The sequence below is a fragment of the Loxodonta africana genome, chromosome 4 (assembly GCF_030014295.1).
Source record: "Loxodonta africana isolate mLoxAfr1 chromosome 4, mLoxAfr1.hap2, whole genome shotgun sequence".
NCBI classification, from domain to species: Eukaryota; Metazoa; Chordata; class Mammalia; order Proboscidea; family Elephantidae; genus Loxodonta; species Loxodonta africana.
Genome location: NC_087345.1, coordinates 151,306,450 through 151,324,281, shown reverse-complemented (window position 1 = coordinate 151,324,281; position 17,832 = coordinate 151,306,450). Strand labels below are relative to the sequence as shown.

The 17,832-nt window shown below is 34.6% G+C and overlaps 1 protein-coding gene across 7 annotated transcripts in view; it reads left to right on the top strand.

Annotated features, from left to right (window-relative positions):
* Window positions 1-17,832, top strand: part of USP6NL (USP6 N-terminal like) — a 189,213-nt gene that overhangs the window by 148,310 nt on the left and 23,071 nt on the right. For 6 of the 7 annotated variants that reach the window (XM_023548922.2, XM_064284850.1, XM_064284849.1 and 3 more), the window contains 5 exons: window positions 1,867-1,987; window positions 5,466-5,560; window positions 6,201-6,266; window positions 6,356-6,455; window positions 9,045-9,197. In XM_023548922.2, the coding sequence (XP_023404690.1) occupies window positions 1,867-1,987; window positions 5,466-5,560; window positions 6,201-6,266; window positions 6,356-6,455; window positions 9,045-9,197 (535 nt within the window). The remainder of the gene's footprint in view (window positions 1-1,866; window positions 1,988-5,465; window positions 5,561-6,200; window positions 6,267-6,355; window positions 6,456-9,044; window positions 9,198-17,832) is intronic. The other variant, XM_064284851.1, reaches the window with a different exon arrangement.

The window sequence follows — 17,832 nt, the reverse complement described above, 5'->3', positions numbered from 1 at the left end:
ACTGTGTATTCCTTCCATCTACTTTTGATGCTTCCTACGACATTCAGTATTTTGCCTGTAGAATCCTTCAGAATTGCAACTTGAGGCTTGAAGTTTTTCTTCAGTTCTTTCAGCTTGAGAAATGCTGAGCGTGTTCTTTCCTTTTGGCTTTCTAACTCCAGGTCTTTGCATATTACATCATAATATTTTACTTTGTCTTCTTGAGGTGCCCTTTGAAATCTTCTGTTCAACCCTTTTACTTCATCATTTCTTCCATTTACTTTAACTTCTCGAGGTTCAAGAGCAATTTTTAGAGTTTCTTCTGACATCACTTTTGGCCTTTTCTTTCTTTTGTATCTTTTTAATAACATTTTGCTTTCTTCATGTATGATGTCCTTCATGTCTTCCCGCAACTCGTCAGGTCTTCGGTCATTAGTGTTCAGTGCATCAAATCTATTCTTGAGATGGTCTCCAGAGTCAGGTGGGATATACTCAAGGTCGTACTTTGGCTCTGGTGGACTTATTTTAATTTTCTTCAGCTTCAATTTGAACTTGCATATGAGCAATTGATGATCTGTTCCACAGTTGGCCCCTGGCCCTGTTCTGACTGAAAATATTGAGCTGTTTCATCGTCTCTTTCCACAGATATAGTTGTTTTGATTCCTGGGTTTTCCCCCTGGTGAGGTCCACGTGTATGGTTGCTTTTTATGTTGTTGAAAAAAGGTATTTGTAGTGAAGAAGTTATTGGTCTTGCAAAATTCTGTCATGCAATCAATCTCCAGCATCATTTCTATCACCAAAGCTGTATTTTCCAACTACCAATTTTTCTTCTTTGTTTCCAACTTTTGCATTCCTGTATTATCAGTGCATCTTGATTGCATGTTTGATTAATCTCAGACTGCCGAAGTTGATAAAAATCTTCGATTTCCTCATCTTTGGCATTAGTGGTTGTTGCTTAAATTTGAGTAATAGTCATATTAACTGGTCTTCCATGTAGGCGTATGAATATTATCCTATCACTGACAGCACTGTACTTCAGGATAGATTTTGAAATGTTCTTTTTGACAATGAACGTTACGCCGTTCCTCTTCAATTTGTCATTCCTGGTATAGTAGACCGTATGAGTGTCTGATTCAAAATGCCCAATACCAGTCCATTTCAGCTCACTAATGCCTTGGATATCGATCTTTATGTGTTCCATTTCATTTTTCATGCCTTCCAGTTTTCCCAGATTCATACTTTGTACATTCCATGTTCCAATTATTAATGGATGTCTGTAGCTGTTTCTTCTCATTTTGAGTTGTGCCATATCAGGAGATGAAGGTCCTGAAAGCTTGACTCCATCCATATCATTAAAGTTAACTTTTCTTTGAGGAGGCAGCTCTTCCCCACTATACTAGACAATGTTCCACTGCTGTTCATAAGCTTTTTACTGGCTAGTTTTTTCAGAAATAGACTGCCAGGTCCTTCTTCCTAGTCTTAGTCTGGAAGCTCTGCTGAAACCTGTCCACCAAGGCCGACCCTGCTGGTATTTGAAATACCAGTGGCAAAGCTTCCAGCATCACAGCAACATGCAAGCCACCACAGTAGGACAAACTGACAGATGAGTGAAAATAATATTAATGCTCTTTAAAGAAGGTATAACAGTATTGAACAGAAGACAGAAGACAATAAAAAAGCCTACACCTTTACATTTGTTCTTGAATATAATTTTACTCTTTTGTAATGTATGGCATAATGCTATGAAGATTGTAATATTTATCTCTAGAATTGCCCACTAAATAGTGTGTTTAGGCATTTTCTGATATTTCATAGATCAGAGTTTTATATGTACATGTACGTTTGATTTAAAAACCCCCAGCTTCTTTGTTCTCATTTACTCTTTAGGAAGTTGGATACTGTCAGGGAATGAGCCAGATCACAGCTTTACTTCTTATGTATATGAATGAAGAAGATGCCTTCTGGGCCCTGGTCAAACTGTTATCAGGCCCCAAACATGCCATGCATGGTAAGAAAATGTATTATAATACAAATAGACAAGGGGTGGGTAAAATTAAAACAAACCTTTAGAAGATGCTTCGTAAAGCTAATATAACAAAATGCCCAGGGGCTTGTTCAGTTAATGTGTTGCTGATTTCTTACTTCGTTTTCGTTTATTGAACTTTTCTAAACTTTCCTGACCATTTATCTTTTCCTCAGAGTGTATTGTTGGCATTTTAAAATTCTTTCCTTACTTGCCCCCTATCAAAAGAAACCAGGTTCAGAAGAATTTAGAAAAAACTGTATTGCTGGGAGAAGTAAAAGATGCTTTTTGACCAAAACTTTTAGACAGTTAAGAAATTATCATTTCAGTAAAATGTTTACCCTTGACTGGATTTTGTGATGCATAACTCTTTGTTGAGAAATGATTGAGAAATGACACTTGCTGTTAAAAGAAACGGTGCACATTTAGCAACAGTTGTATACTTCAAGTGTTTTTTTTAGTTTATTTATTTATTTTTCCCCCCCAGCTGTAAAATTGATACCATTTTAAATAAAAGGCTAATAACACATTTTAGGCATTTGATTACTTAATGTTTTAAAACTTGCGTAATTGTTTGGTTTTCAAAATCACAGGGTATTTTTAATACTTTTTCCTTACATTTACCAAGCACATGTGATAAATTTTATTTTAAAGAGCTTGGAGTGTAACTTGTCTTGGAACTAAAAGTGGCATTTGCTCACGTATTGCAGAAATTATTTTCCCAGTGCCATTCATGTGGTAATACCAAATTTCAACACTGATTACTCAAGAATAGATCATCTAAGTTCTGAAGTTAGAGATTCTGTTCTGATGAGACAGGGTTTTGTGATAAACCCAGAATGTTCAGAACGTAAATGTTTGTAAAATTGTCCTTAAAAGTTAAATCACTCTCATGAGAGGAGTATTGAAGAATGATCCAGGGCTGACTTTTCTCAGGTCAGTCATTACCAATTATGTGATCATGTATGTGGTCGGGAATCTGTCACATGCTTAAAATGATATTTTAACATTTTGAAAACGATGGCCTTCCATAATTTACTAAATCTTACACTGTTAGCATATGATTTTTGTGAGGGTATTGTGTGATACTGTGTATGTGTGTTTGCATTTATCTTTGTCCCTTACTATTCCTTGCCAGTTTTTTAACAAATACTATCTGCATGGTAACTGTTTCTGGACATTTCGCACCCTATAGACTCCAACAGTAAGCCTCATTATCATACTGAGCTACCATCCAGTAGGCAATATCATTTAAAAAAAGCATCTTGAAAAAAATAGCTCTTCTTTATCAGCCTTTATTTTGCTTTACTTTGGGGTTACTGATAGCTTCTGAAACACAATGGAATGTTACAACTTAAGTTGTATGTAATTATGTAGAAGACTGTCTAATTTTGGAAAACAGTCAATTCTTTTAATTAGTTTGCCTTCAGGAATTATTATCAGCAGTTTAATCTGTGAGGCAATATTAATTCTGCTCACCTAACATTTATATTTGCAGTGCAGTTTAGGTCATTATTATGGGTAAGTTTGTACTTAGAGGTACTAGTTTCTAGGTCTGCTCATGAAATTCTATATTTCCTCTGTGAAAGTGGTATCACTTATACAGATTTCAAAGTGAGGGCTGAGGAAAGCAAGATTTAATATCAAGCCTCAGATATCACTGAAAAGTGAAGAAATGTTTGATATCTTAGCATCCTTCAGCTAGTGGTTATTACTCAAGGATATTGACTTTTCCAAAATTGGACTTTTGAAATCCTTCCAACACTCATTCCTATCAAATTGACCATGAAAGTGGCACTGATAGAGCTTTTTTAATATTTTTTTTTTAATGAAATCATTTCACTGGAAAATATTACTAAGGAATAGAATCTCTGTGACTGGAAATTTTTACACACACCTTTAGAGAACTTAGAATTAGTTAAGAAATAGTCCTGCCCAGAAGATTGTAAAGCAATGTTTCCCAACAGTGTTCCAAAGAACATTAGTTCTCAGGTTCTTAGAGGGACATAGTTTCATGTTTTGGAACCAGATGTGCTGTGGGGAAAAAATGGGCTCCAAGATAACAAAAGTCTGGGAGACTGAGTTAAACAAAGGAAAATACATTTCTTTACTCTATAGGACAGTTTAGAAACATTAGTTAAGTTCATTTGCTTCATTAATATCTAAAAATAAAAATTTATTTTATTTTTTTTGTTTTTAGAGGGAATGTATAACATACGGCATTTCCCCAGCTTCTTTTTAAAATACATAGAACATCTTGCAAAATTATATAGAACCCTGGTTGGAAAATAGTACTATGGAGAAATTATAAAGTCTATTATGTATTTGTCCTTTTTAATGGATCGTATCTGGAAACCCTGGTGGCGTAGTGGTTAAGTGCTACGGCTGGCTGCTAACCAAAGGGTCGGCAGTTCGAATCTGCCAGGTGCTCCTTGGAAACTCTATGGGGCAGTTCTACTCTGTCCTATAGGGTTGCTATGAGTCGGAATCGACTCAACGGCACTGGATTTCGTTTGGTTTGTTATAGAATATCTGCAAAGAAACATGAATAAAAACAGAATGTAAAGTTCAGTGAGTTAAAAACACAGAATTAGTACTAACTCACCATTCACAATTACATACTTCCTAGAAAATTCATAGATGATATTGTATAATTAGTTCAGTTAAAATATATTTTCAGTTTTTTGCATACATTGATCATATAGTGCCAGTTTAGCTGATGGTAAATACGGATTATAGAGAGGATTAAAAACTGGTAAAAACTTTGGAAATATGATACTGATGAAACTGCTAGAATAGACCTAAAAAGGGTAATAAAATGTTTATTAAGTAATGTAATTGCAATAAAACAAAAATAAATATTCAAGATTAGAATAACCTATGAAGAATTCAGGCATTTAGGATATGACCCAGTACCTTATGAGAACAGACAACCCTGATAGATGGCTTCAGCTTCTGTTTTCTTCTTAGCCCCTTTGTTCCCCATTTCACTCAGGAATATTCTGTCCTCTTATATTTTTACAAGGTTAGAAGATCTTTGGAGCCCTGGTAGCACAGGGGGTAAGCGCTTGGCTGCTAACTGAAAGGTTGGTGATTCGAACCCACCAGCTGCTCCACGGGAGAAAAGATGTGGCAGCCTGCTTCCGTAAAGGTTACAGCCCTGGAAACCCTGTGGGGCAGTTCTACTCTGTCCTATATGGTCGCTATAAGTCAGAATCGACTTGGCGGCAGTGAAGTTTTTTTTTTCCCCTGCTTCATAGAAGATCTTTAGCAAACAAATACTGGACTTCAAGTTTCATTAACTAAAATGTATACACAGTTATTTCCCTGATGGGGAAGGAAAATATTTTGGTAATAATGAATGTTTTTATTTTTGACAGTTACAAATGAAAGAAATATGTTGGATTTTAAAATTGAGGTCTGTCGTTATTTATAAAGTATTGTTTTTATGTTTGTATTCTAGGCTTTTTTGTCCAAGGTTTTCCTAAACTCTTGAGATTCCAAGAACACCATGAAAAAATACTGAATAAATTTCTGTCCAAGCTTAAGCAACACTTGGTAGGTAGAAGTAACATTGACTTCCAACCACCTACATCAAGCATGAAGCTAGAATAATTACGTTTAGGCTTTAGTTCCAATTACCATACTAATTTATAGTGTTGTTTATTTCATTTAAAATTCCCAGTTGTTTGATGAATACTCATTTTGTAAAATTTTATATTGATGTAATGTCACAGCCCTAATTTATAAAATCAAACTTCTTTGAAGCTGATAAAAACAAACAATATAATTTATAAAAAAACATTACTTGTCAGTAATTTTGGAGTTTTTTTTAATTGCACAGAAAGTGTTTTAAGGGTCATACAAATCTGTTCTTAGCGAATGGTGTATATGCTTTACTATAAAACACAGTTTAGTAAAGCAAAGATACTTCACTGTAAAATATTTTAGGGAGTCAAGATACCTTACAGTCCTATCATAAGAAAGGATTTGTTCTTATGTGGTTTTTGAGAAGTAAAATTAGACGGAAAGAGTAAGAAGAGGAAAACTAGAAATAATCCTGCATGAAAAAGATTCCTAATGAGATGATTTTATGTTTAGCTTTGACAGCTGCCTCCACAGCCTTCCTAAGTTTTGTATTATGTTGTCATGTTTTGTTTGCTACAATCTAGAAATTGCGAGGTCTTTGTTTTTTCAGGATTCTCAAGAAATCTACACGAGTTTTTACACAATGAAATGGTTTTTTCAGTGTTTTCTTGATCGCGTGAGTATTTGCAAAACTCAGTCATAACATTATAAATAAAGGATGAGGGCAAATTGTTTACCTCATTTCTGTTTTGTTTTTAATTACAGATTCCATTTACACTAAACCTAAGAATATGGGATATCTACATTTTTGAAGGAGATCGAGTTCTTACTGCTATGTCTTATACAATCTTAAAATTACACAAAAGTAAGAAAATGTTTAACTATAAATATTTTACAAAAATCAAGGTTTATTTTAACTCTTAATTTCCCACCTGACCCCTCACCACCTCAAATTCGTTTTCTTTTAGTGGTGGTTTAAAAAAAATTCTTAAAAATCAGTGAAGAAATTTGCCTTCAGTTGATAATTTACTTTCATTTTGGTGCTTTCTCATGAGTAAAAGATTAGAACATTGCAGAGGTCTTTGATTCTTTTCTCTTCATATCAGTTTTATTCTCACACTTAAACAGTAAGTTGATGCTTTAAATACTCATTTCGATAGTTTCACTAATAATATTATTAAGTATTTGTTTCCACCGGGTCCTTTTATTTCTTTTCATCAGTCTGAATCGAAGTTTGTAATAGCCGTCTGAAGACAGCAGGTCCCTTAGTTGAAAGGGTAGAAAGGACATTTTTTACTACTGTTTCCTTCATCCAGGAAAAAGACATACAGCTCCAAGCTGTAGACCAGAGATGAGGAACCTCCAGACCATCTCTCTGCTTGACTGCATTGTGGTCTCTGGGGCAAGTACAATCAACGTTTGTAGTCACATAAATGCAGGAAGGCCTTATTTAGTTGCAATATTTCAAAGGCTCTTGTAATTCTGTACAATATGCCTTATTTTGAAAAGCAAGGAATGAGGTTTTCTTCATGAAAATGAAGAACCTTATTTATCTTTAAAGTTTCAATTCAACCTTAAAATTTACGTGACTCCTTTTAACTGTGCAGAAAAGAGAATCACTGAAGGCATTAGAACGTGATACAAGGTTCCGAATCCAGGTCCTACAGCACAGTTCTACATTCATTGCACACTCTGCTCTCATGTTCTTCTTGAATGATCATCTCTTCAGCTTCCCAACTAAATTATAAGCTAATTGAGTGCATGGGGTCATGTTTTGTATTTTGTTCTCCCTACTGTGCTTGGTGTTCTAAGTACTTGTCGGATGCTTTAAATATGATTATTTGATTGCTTCCTTGAAAAGAATGAAAATAATGCCGGATTATCCAACCTTAGGTAGGAATGAAAACTCCTTTTAAAAACATTTCTGTGATGTTTACTCTTTTAAAGAAAAGGATTCAGAAGTGTGGTTCCTTACCCCCAACACATAAACTAAAGACAAAACACTGGACAAAGACTTGTGTTCCAAGACTCAAGGTTCTGTTACACATCAGTGTAAATTTTCTCTTAATCAGTCAACCTCTGTTTTTCTGTCTGTCTCTCTGTCACTCAACTTCCCCCCTCCCCTAACCTTTTACTTCCTTTTTCTCCTTCTGTATTACGAACTGGCAGATACATAAAACAAAAGTATAATTTTTATTAAGAGATATACTTATTTTATATTCCATAAACAGTGAAAAAGTAGAAACATTATATTTTTCTGTAGCTCTCTTCTCTCTCTTCAGTTATGTTTTACTAATTTGATCCTTGATTGATTTTTTTTTTTTTTTTTGGGCAAGTAAAAAATTTCCTCACCTTTTTGTAAGTAAACTTTAAACGTAACGATTACTTTATGTGCTTACCATATCATTAGATTAAATGAGCTGTGGAAAAATCTGCCTGTTGCTACGGATTTTTCTTGGTTAGGGAGACAAAGCTCGAAGACTTAAATGAAGTTCCTTCACCACCATATAAAGCTTCGAAAACTTTCTGGTCACCTTAGCCAACAGTTGTTAGCAGAAGCTTGTAAGAGATTTTCTCCTCTCCCCCCTTCTTTATTTGCTTGCTTGTTTGTTTGTTTATTCTTGATTGCTTTAAGAATATTTACAGACATTGTTATTGGTGGTTCACCAAAGAGTGGCTTTAAATGGCAAAAAATTAGAAATAACCTAATGACCATTACAGTATATACAGTGAATTCCTCATGTAGCTATTAAAAATGATGGCATAAAATCATATTTGTTTGAAGTGAGAGATGTCAGTGATACATTATCGAATAGGAAAAACAAGTGTAATAGCGTAGAAAGTTCAGTTTGTCTTTGTAGATTGATGCACATATAAACACATGCACATACACATCTCTACTTGTAGAATGGTGGGTAGTGGGAGCTTAGCTGATTTTTACTTTCTGTTTTGTGTCTGTAGTTTGAATTTTTTTCAATAAAACTAATTTTATAAATAGAAATACAACTCACAAATAAAATTAATCCAGATTTTTTTTTAATTCATTTTGAAACAGTAGTAAATATAGACTTAAAGTGCATTCGCCTGTGGCAGCTGGGGCTTCATACCAATAAAACAGAAAGACCTCATGTCGTGCTGGGGTGGTCTTTCTATGCCTTTGTCTCTAAGGAGCTCTTGCTCTGGGGTTCATATTAATGCCTAGGATATAGTTATTCTTACACTAACGAGAAAGTATTTGGCAGTATGCTCCTTTTTTCACTCCTAATAAGAGAGTACCTGCCTTAACATCAGAAAATAATCTTGTCTTACTGAGTTTTAATGACATTCACAGTGCCATATATAAGCTGTGGGCTATGCCCCCCCCCCTTTTTAAGTACTATATCAGAATAGAATATATTATCTTTTCAACCTAAAGTAGCTGCTGACTCTGCGTTTTTACTTCTCTCATTCTTAGAACATCTAATGAAACTGTCTATGGAGGAACTTGTAGAATTTCTTCAAGAGACCCTGGCCAAGGATTTTCTCTTTGAAGATGATTTTGTAATCGAGCAACTTCAGATTTCTATGGCAGAACTAAAAAGAGCGAAATTAGATCTTCCAGAACCTGGTAAGAAATACCCAAACACTATGTATCTAACTGATAATTAAGATTGGAAGACATGGCAGGATCAACATGGGCCACTTCTTTTTCAGAGCATAAACACTGTACCTGTGGTGACATAGTTTAAACCAGTGTCTTACGCTTATTTTAAGACAGGCAAGTAAACATATTAATTAACTTTGCCTCTACTAATTAGAATAATAGTACTATTCCTACTTAAATTTGGACAGCTTGGTTGACAAAATAGTATCGTTCCACAGTGGTAACCCTGGTGCTTTAAATTGGCCTCACAGTAAGTCCTTTTACGTTCATCATCCCACTTTGTGAAACTGTGTGCAGTAGCTGAGTGAGTCAGGGTCCTGTTTCATAGATGGGATCGCTGATACTTGGGTATGAAGCTGCCAATTAGCATTACTGGGACTAGAGTCCAGGTTCTCTTGCTACTAACCCAGTGCTCCTTGTGGTACATTGTCTTTTAGTTAGTATATTTTATTCAGTTATTTCAAAATATTTATTCAGCATTGATAGTCTTTGCCTAAATCAAATACTTCATTAGGTTGAAAATTTGTGATTTTAAAATTCTATTATTTCTTTTACATTTGTGAGCAGACTTTCTTCTGTAATAAAGACCTTTCTCTTTCTCATCAGCAGAGCCTCTTTGGTTACTTTAAAATATAATTTCGACTGAAATGCCAGGGTAAATGCTTAATTTTTTCCTTTTTCCAATTTTCACAGTTAGGAGTTGATGTTCATGATTACCTCCAGTGCTAGCAAATGAGTTTTTGTTTGTGAGCCCATGGAGTTTGATATATTCACAATGTTTCTATCAGTGTTTTTTTTTTTGGTAATGCTCAAATTGTTATAATTCTGGCCACTGGAACCTCCACCCCCAAGCTGATTGCTATATGCTTTTGATTCAAACACTATTAGTCTCTGACTACTTTCTTGTAGACTCAAGATGTCTCTGGCTTACCTTAAAAATCCCTTGCCGCCCCCCCCCCCCATTTTTACGGCACAAGTAATACACAAATACAGCCTAATAAAAATTCTAGACAGTTTTTAAGGTATGTTGAGTAAAGTATGAAGTGTCTCCATTATTCGATCATACTTCGTTCTCCCCTTCACTATCAACGGTTTGGGGGCACACGCTTTTAGTCCTTTTTCCTGTGCTTTTACATCTAAACTTACATATAAAAATAGATGTGTGTTGTGTGCTGTGGAGTTGATTCCAACTCATAAACCAAGAACCAAACCTGTTGCCGTTGAGTTGATTTCAACTTATAGCGACCGTATAGTTATGACAGAGTAGAGCTGCCCCGTAGGGTTTCCTAGGCTCCAGGTCTTTTCAATCAAGGAGTGGCTGGTGGGTTCAAACCGCTGATCTTTCGGTTAGCAACCGAGTGCTTAGCCATTAAAAAATACATATTTACATAAATGAACATAGCTTTTTTGTATATATTTTGGGTATAGTGGAAGTGCTGGATCAAATTATATAAGCATGTAACATTTTGGTCAAATCTGCCTAATTGCTCTATAAAAAAATGTTTACCCATTGTCATTCTCATTAGCAGTATACGTGAGGGCTTATTTCCCCTCATCCTCACAAGTACTGGACATACTGGATATAATTAATTAAAAAAAATCCAAACCTGATGAGTAAAAAATATGTTGTTTTTATATGCATTCCTTTGATTACTAGTGAAATTGTGGAGTTTTTTTTTTTTTTTATTCACCATTTAGCATTATGAATTGCCTCTTCATACTCTCGGCTGGTTTTTCTATAGAATTTTAAATCTTTTCCTTATTGATTTGTTTATACATACATATTCTGGATATTTATCCTTTTTCTATTACATATTCTTTATATATTTTCTCTTTATGAGAAATTCTTTGACCTTATGACTCGTCCATCACATAGAATTTATCTTTGTGTAGTCAAATCACATAGAAAGGAATTTTCCTATCTTAAATATTATTAAATTTTTAAATTATACTTTCTTCTGATGTGTTTATAGTTCAACTTTTCACTTAGTTTTTTTTATTTATCTGGAATTATATGTGTATGTGTGTATAGGGAGTGAGGAAACACGGGTGGCTTAGTGGTTAAGTGCTGTGGCTACTAACCAAGAGGTCAACAGTTCGAATCTACCAGGTGCTCCTTGGAAACTCTATGGGGCAGTTCTACTCTGTCCTATAGGGTCACTATGAATCAGAATCAACTCAATGGCAGTGGGTGGTATAGGGAGTGAGGGCTGGTGAGGAAGAGATCTAACTTTCTTTCTAAATGCTAGTCAGTTCTCCCAGCACTTGCTTTTGAGTAGTTTTTCCTTTTCCCACCAAGTCAAAATACCAATTTTATCATAAGCTAAGCTTTCATTATATTTATCTAATTCTGTCATGTCTATTCTATTGATCAGTTTGTTTTCTTGGTCTATTCCTATATGAATATCAGTGTTTTAATTTCCACAAATTATTATTCTTCAATATGTAATAGGGATTTTGTTGAGGTATAATAGAATTTTTTGATAATTAGGGAGAATTGAATTTTTACAGTATTGTGTTCGTATTCATGAACTTTTCATTTTTTTAGGCTTACTTTTATATATTTCTTACTTTTTGCAGTCTTTTTATATAAATCCTGTATATTTCTTAATAGGCTTGCACCTAAGAATTTTTAGTTTTGGTTGCTTTTGTGAATGAGGTCTTGTTTTACCTTTTACGTGTTCTAATTATCTTGTATTATATATATAAAGGCTGTATTATAGTATGATGACATTTTTGCCTCTTCCTTTCTAAAACTATGCCTCTTGTTTCTTTTTCTTATCATATTTCTTTGACATTTACAGTATTGGATGGTAGTATTAATAGTAGTAATTTCTAGTTTTATTGCGTTTTGGTCTGAGAATATAATCTGACCTATTTATACCTGGAGCCCTGGTGATGCAGTGTTTAAGAGCCTGACTGCTAACCAAAAGGTTGGCAGTTCAAGCCAACCAGCCACTCCTTGGAAGCCCTGTGGGCAGTTCTACTTTGTCCTAAAAAGTTGCTATGAGTTGGAATTGACTCAACAGCAATGGATTTTTCTTTGGTTTTTATTTATACCTTTAGGAATTTATTGAAGAATACTTTATGGCTAATATGAAATCAGTTCTTATAAATGTTTCATGTGTACCTAAAAGGAAGATTTACTCTTGTTTATCAAGATATGGAATTTAATATATAGCCTATTAGACCAACTTAATTTGGTATATATACCTGTATGTGTATATATAGGGACATGTATGTGTATGTACGTATATATCCTTGGGTGGTGCAAACAGTTGAGGACTCAGCTTGGCTGGTAGTTCAGATCTACCCACAGGCACCTTGGAAGAAAGGCTTGGAAATCTACTTCCAAAAGATCACGCCTGTAGAGCACAGTTATACTCTGAAGTACATGGAGTCACCATGGGTCAGAATTGACTCGCCAGCAACTGGTTTGGAGATATACATATCTATCTGTATATTCATATATTTTTTTCAGATTTCCATACATAATCTCTTAGTTTCCTAGGACTAATGTAACAAAAGTATCACAGGTGGTTAGCTTTAAAAAACAGGAATTTATTTTTTCACATTTCTGGAGGCTAAAATTCCAAATTGGGTCACAGTCATATTGATTCCTTCTGTGGGCATCTCTGCCAGTTACTGGTGGCTGCCAGCAGTCCTTAGCATTCCTTTGCTGCGGGGAGATGCATCTGCCTCTGCTGCCACATAGTGTCTCCCCTGCATGTGTCTATTCTGCTCTTATTATACGATACCAATCAGAAGGGGTTAGGTTTGGGACCCACTAGCATGACCTCATTGGCATAACAGAAGAAACCCCTATTTCAAAGCAGGGTCCTATTCACAGGTACATGAGTTAGGATTTTAATATAATTCTTGCGGAGACACAATTCAATCTATAACAGGTACCCTTCTAATTTTTCATTTTATTTTATCTGTATATTATTGACAAAGTGAGTTAAGGTATCTACCTATTACTGCTTTCATTACTTTCTCTTTGTGTTTTATGTAGTTGTTTTATATCTATTTTTAGAGTAGTTCTAAAGTTATAGTTTTATAATTTTATTATAAGATGACTAAAATAGCAACATAACACTTTCTGTAACAAAATACTATAAATTCAATGTCATAGGTTCAACTCTACTAAGCAAGAAAGAGAAAGTAATGAATTTTTAATAAATTGCATTGAATAGAAGGCAATGAATTAGATTATAAAGAGTCTCAAATTTATATTCTGCTCTTTTTAGTCCAGTCTTTAACCTATGAATTACTTACCTATTTTTGAATGGGTAATTACAAAATCTGTAAAAGGGTGAATACAGTCAAAAGTCTGACCTGTCCCTGTCTCCTAGCCACATGTAGCCCCTCCTTAAAACTAACCACTTCTAACAATTTCCCTTGTGTATACTTCCAAAAATATTGCAGACATTTCTAAACATATATGTGTAAATGTGTGTGTGTATAACACAAATGCTTTCTTCATGTAACAGTGTATCTTGAAGATCATTGCATGTAATGCCAATAACCCAACCATAATAGAGGAGCTTTATCCTTCTATCAGCTGCATAGTGATTAATTGTATTCATGTACACTAATTTATCCAGCAAGTCCCCTATTAATAAACATTTAAATTTTCCTTCTTTCTGTTAAAAATAATGCTGTCATTAGTATTTGCATATTTTGCATGTAAGTATACCTGTATGATAAATTTCTAGAAGTGAAATCACTAGGTGAAAATATATGTATGTTTTAGATTTTGATAGATACTGCTATATTGCCTTCCATAAAGCTATTACCAATTTTGTATTCCCACCAGCAATGTATGAGTACCTATTTTTCAATATTTATCAATACAGTGTTACTTACAATAGTTTATAATAATCACTAACACTTATCTGTACCAGGCACTGTTCTTTAATACTCTAGACTTTTACATATGTTGACTTATTTAATTCTTATACAACCTTATGAGGTAAGTACTATTATTATTACCACTTTACGGATGAGGAACCAAAGGCACAGAATTTAAGTGATTTGCCCAAGGTCTTATAACTAATTGTGGAAGAACCACAATTTGATCCAGGTAGTCTGGCTCCAAAGCTGCCTCTCTTACTAACTATAGTATACAGCTTCTCTGCGTAGCTTTGGAGGTCTAGGGCCACCCTGATCTTCCTACTTCATAGTTGTGGGTGATTTATGTGCTTTTCCTCCCTGGATACTGGGAACATTGTCTTTGACATTTTGTCAGTCTACCAGGCTATGTCTCACTGGCAGATATTCAGATTCAGATTTTCTTGGAATACAGTATGCCTCAGTTTTTTTTTTTTTTTTTTTTAAGGAAAATTTTCTTACTATCTTTAAAATTTTATTCTGTTAAATTTCTTGAGTTCTCTACTTTAGGGACAGTGTTTATCCTTATGTCGTTGTGATTTTAGTCTACATTTATTGTGTATCAAGCCTTGGCTTTAAGTTGCTAATTTGGTTTCCAGCCATTTCTGTTCAGTTCTGTGTCGTTTCTGGTTTATTGATTCATTCTATAGTGCCTTCATGTTGGCCACTACTAATAGTAATCATGTATAAAACAGTTTAAAAAATTTTAGCTCATCGTCTCTTAATGCGAACCAGCCCTGAAGACCTCAGTTTAAATACAGGTATTTTTAGTTGACAATTGAAGTATTAATATGTTTCAGATAGTTTCTTTCATATCTACTTTGGCAAGTGATCTTCAGATGGAAATATTCCTTTGATCTCCTCAGCTATCTTAGGTTCAGATGAAGCCATTTGACAGAGATTTTGTCAATGGTGGAAGTCATTCAGGTTGTAACGCACTTTGGCAAATCGGCTGCCAGTCTGGCCAAAAGTCATAGTTTATGACCTGCATAGAAGAATCAAGAGAAAAGTTTTCTCAGAATATTCGAGAGAGCCACTTTAATGTTTACCTCTTACTTTAGGAATCAGAGAAATGTGACACTGAAAGAACCTTTTTAAGAAAGAATTTTATTGCTTCTGACTGTTGATACACGTGCACTTTTTTCCCAGAAAAATTTGGAATTTTTATTTTGTTTCTCTATAGGAAACAAAAATTTTTTTTTTTTTTGTAGGAAACAAACTTTGCTAGCCTCGGTATTGTATTTTCTGTGTGTATAGGTTCTTATTGTATGGTATTCAAAATTTGTGACTGGTACAGAAAGAAAATGTTCGCTTGTGCTTATTCACAGCAGTACTTTTTGTTCATTACGAGTTATACTGTTACTTAGAATTCTGTCACGCTCAGTTCCAGATAATTGCTCTGTGTAAGCCTTGGCCCCACCTCTACCTCTCTGACATTCCTCCTCCTTTTCCTGTACTGCTTCCTTTTCTTCAGATCATCTTTTAAACGACCTGTCTAAAGTTGTGTCCCTTGCACTGTTTTTATTCTACGTGCTTTCTTTCCCCGGGTGATTTCATCATTTCCTGCGGTTGCAACAGCCATCTCAAAGACTTTCACATCTGTACCGCCATCCCAGATCTTTCTTCTGGGAACTCCTGAGTTCTAGACATATTTAGCCAGTAGCTTAATCGGGCATCTTTGCCTGCCTGCCCCTCAGAAGCTTCAAACTCAGTGTCTAAAACTGAATTATCTCCCCACCCACCTTCCAAACTTATCCCTCCTCTGTACTTCCTGTCATGGTAAAATGTTCAATATTCACTCATATACTTAAGTATCTAAAAATCTGTTCCTTCTCCTTGCTTCCCCCATTTAATAACGATGTTAAGCCACCAATTCCTATATTTCTTTAAATTCTTAATCTCTCTCTACCATTCAGCCTCACTCCTAGAGCCATGTCATTTGAACTGGGACCCTGATTCCATCCACCTTCTCCGTGCCAGGCCCTTCAGAGGCACTTGGTGCTTTCAGGAGAAAAAGCTAACTCCTCAGTTGGATATGCAAGATTTTCTGTGACCTGGCTTCTTGCTACTTCTCCAGCTACTTTTAGCTAACATATAGTAACAATAACAGCAAACTTTTATTGAGTCTTATCTGACAGACTCCTTACTAAATGCTTTACATACTAATACTCACTTAATTTTTTCAGTAGCCCTTTGGAATAGGTTATTTGTTGATGCAAGTTTTTTTGTTTTTTGTTTTTCTCAAGGACAGTTTTCTGTGCACAAAAAAGATTATTCATGGGAGTATCTAGGTTTTTAAAATTAGTACTTGATTTATTAAAGTTACAAGTTCAGAAACCTAGTTCTTAAAGTTTTAAGTTTAGCTGACAAAGGTTAATACACTATTTTTAAATCTAACAAATTTTAACATTACCTCTTAAAGGATCTTTAATGTTTGGTTGCATTTACAAACATAAACTCCTACAGACATTTTGAGTTGCATTTATAAATTTAATATATCCAATTTCTTTTAAATATATCAATTTTTTATTTAAAGACAAAGCTTTTTGTATGTACCTACAATGTAATATTATTCCTCCATAAAAACGAATGCAGTTCTAATACATACTATGACGTGGATGAACCTTGAAAACATTATACTAAGTGAAATAAGCCATACACAAAAAGACAAATATGATCCAATTTATATGAAATACCTAGAACAGACAAATGCGTAAAGACACAAAGTAGATTAATGGTTACCATGGGCTGGGGGCGAGTAGGAATGGGAAGTTAACTGCTTAATGGGTATAGAGTTTCTGTTTGAGGTGATAAAAAGTTCTGGAAACAAATAGTGGTGGTGTTTGCACAAAATTGAGTGTGATTAATGCCACTGGATTGTACACTTGAAAATAAATAAAAATGCAAATTTTACATTGTGCGTATTTTGCCACAATTAAAAAACAAAACCAGAGTCCCTGAGTTCTTAAAAATAATTTATAAATCTAATTAATTCAAACTTAAGCATTTGCTAAGCCGTGAATCTCTTAACTCTTCCAATAGTGTTTATAAGCTTCAAATTACAAGTTCAAATCAATGAGTCATTTGAAATTGGCGTAAAAAGGCTGATTTGACCAAATTATCTTAAATTTTTTTTGTATAAATACATAAAATACTAAATATAAAAAGATTCCTTAGCTCAGAAAATACTGAATTAACACTTTGGTTTTCTTAAATTTTTCCATGTCTAATTCTGAATCAGAAACCCTGGTGGTATAGTGGTTAAGTGCTATGGCTGCTAACCAAAAAGTCAGCAGTTTCAATCCGTCAGGCCCTCCTTGGAAACTCTGTGGGGCAATTCTACTCTGTCTTATAGGGTCGCTATGAGTCGGAATCGACTTGACAGCACTGGGTTTGGTTTTTTTTTTTTTTTTTTGGTTAATTCTGAATCTTCTGGAATTAAAAGATGTTTTTTCAAACAAATTTGGGAGTAGTTTCTCAGTTAATTGAAATATGAGTTGAGGCTCTAACTGAATTCTCACCTGTGGCCCCAACTGTCAGGCTGAGCCTCTTATTACTGCCAGGTTGATGCCCATCAAATGTTTTAGTCACACAGTCTAGGTGTCTTAGATTCAAGTTGCACATGACCAAGTTCTTAATTCTCCTCAAGAAAGTCTGTGTTTCCCCACCAAGGAGATTGGATTTTGCATTTCTTTGGTCTTTTACC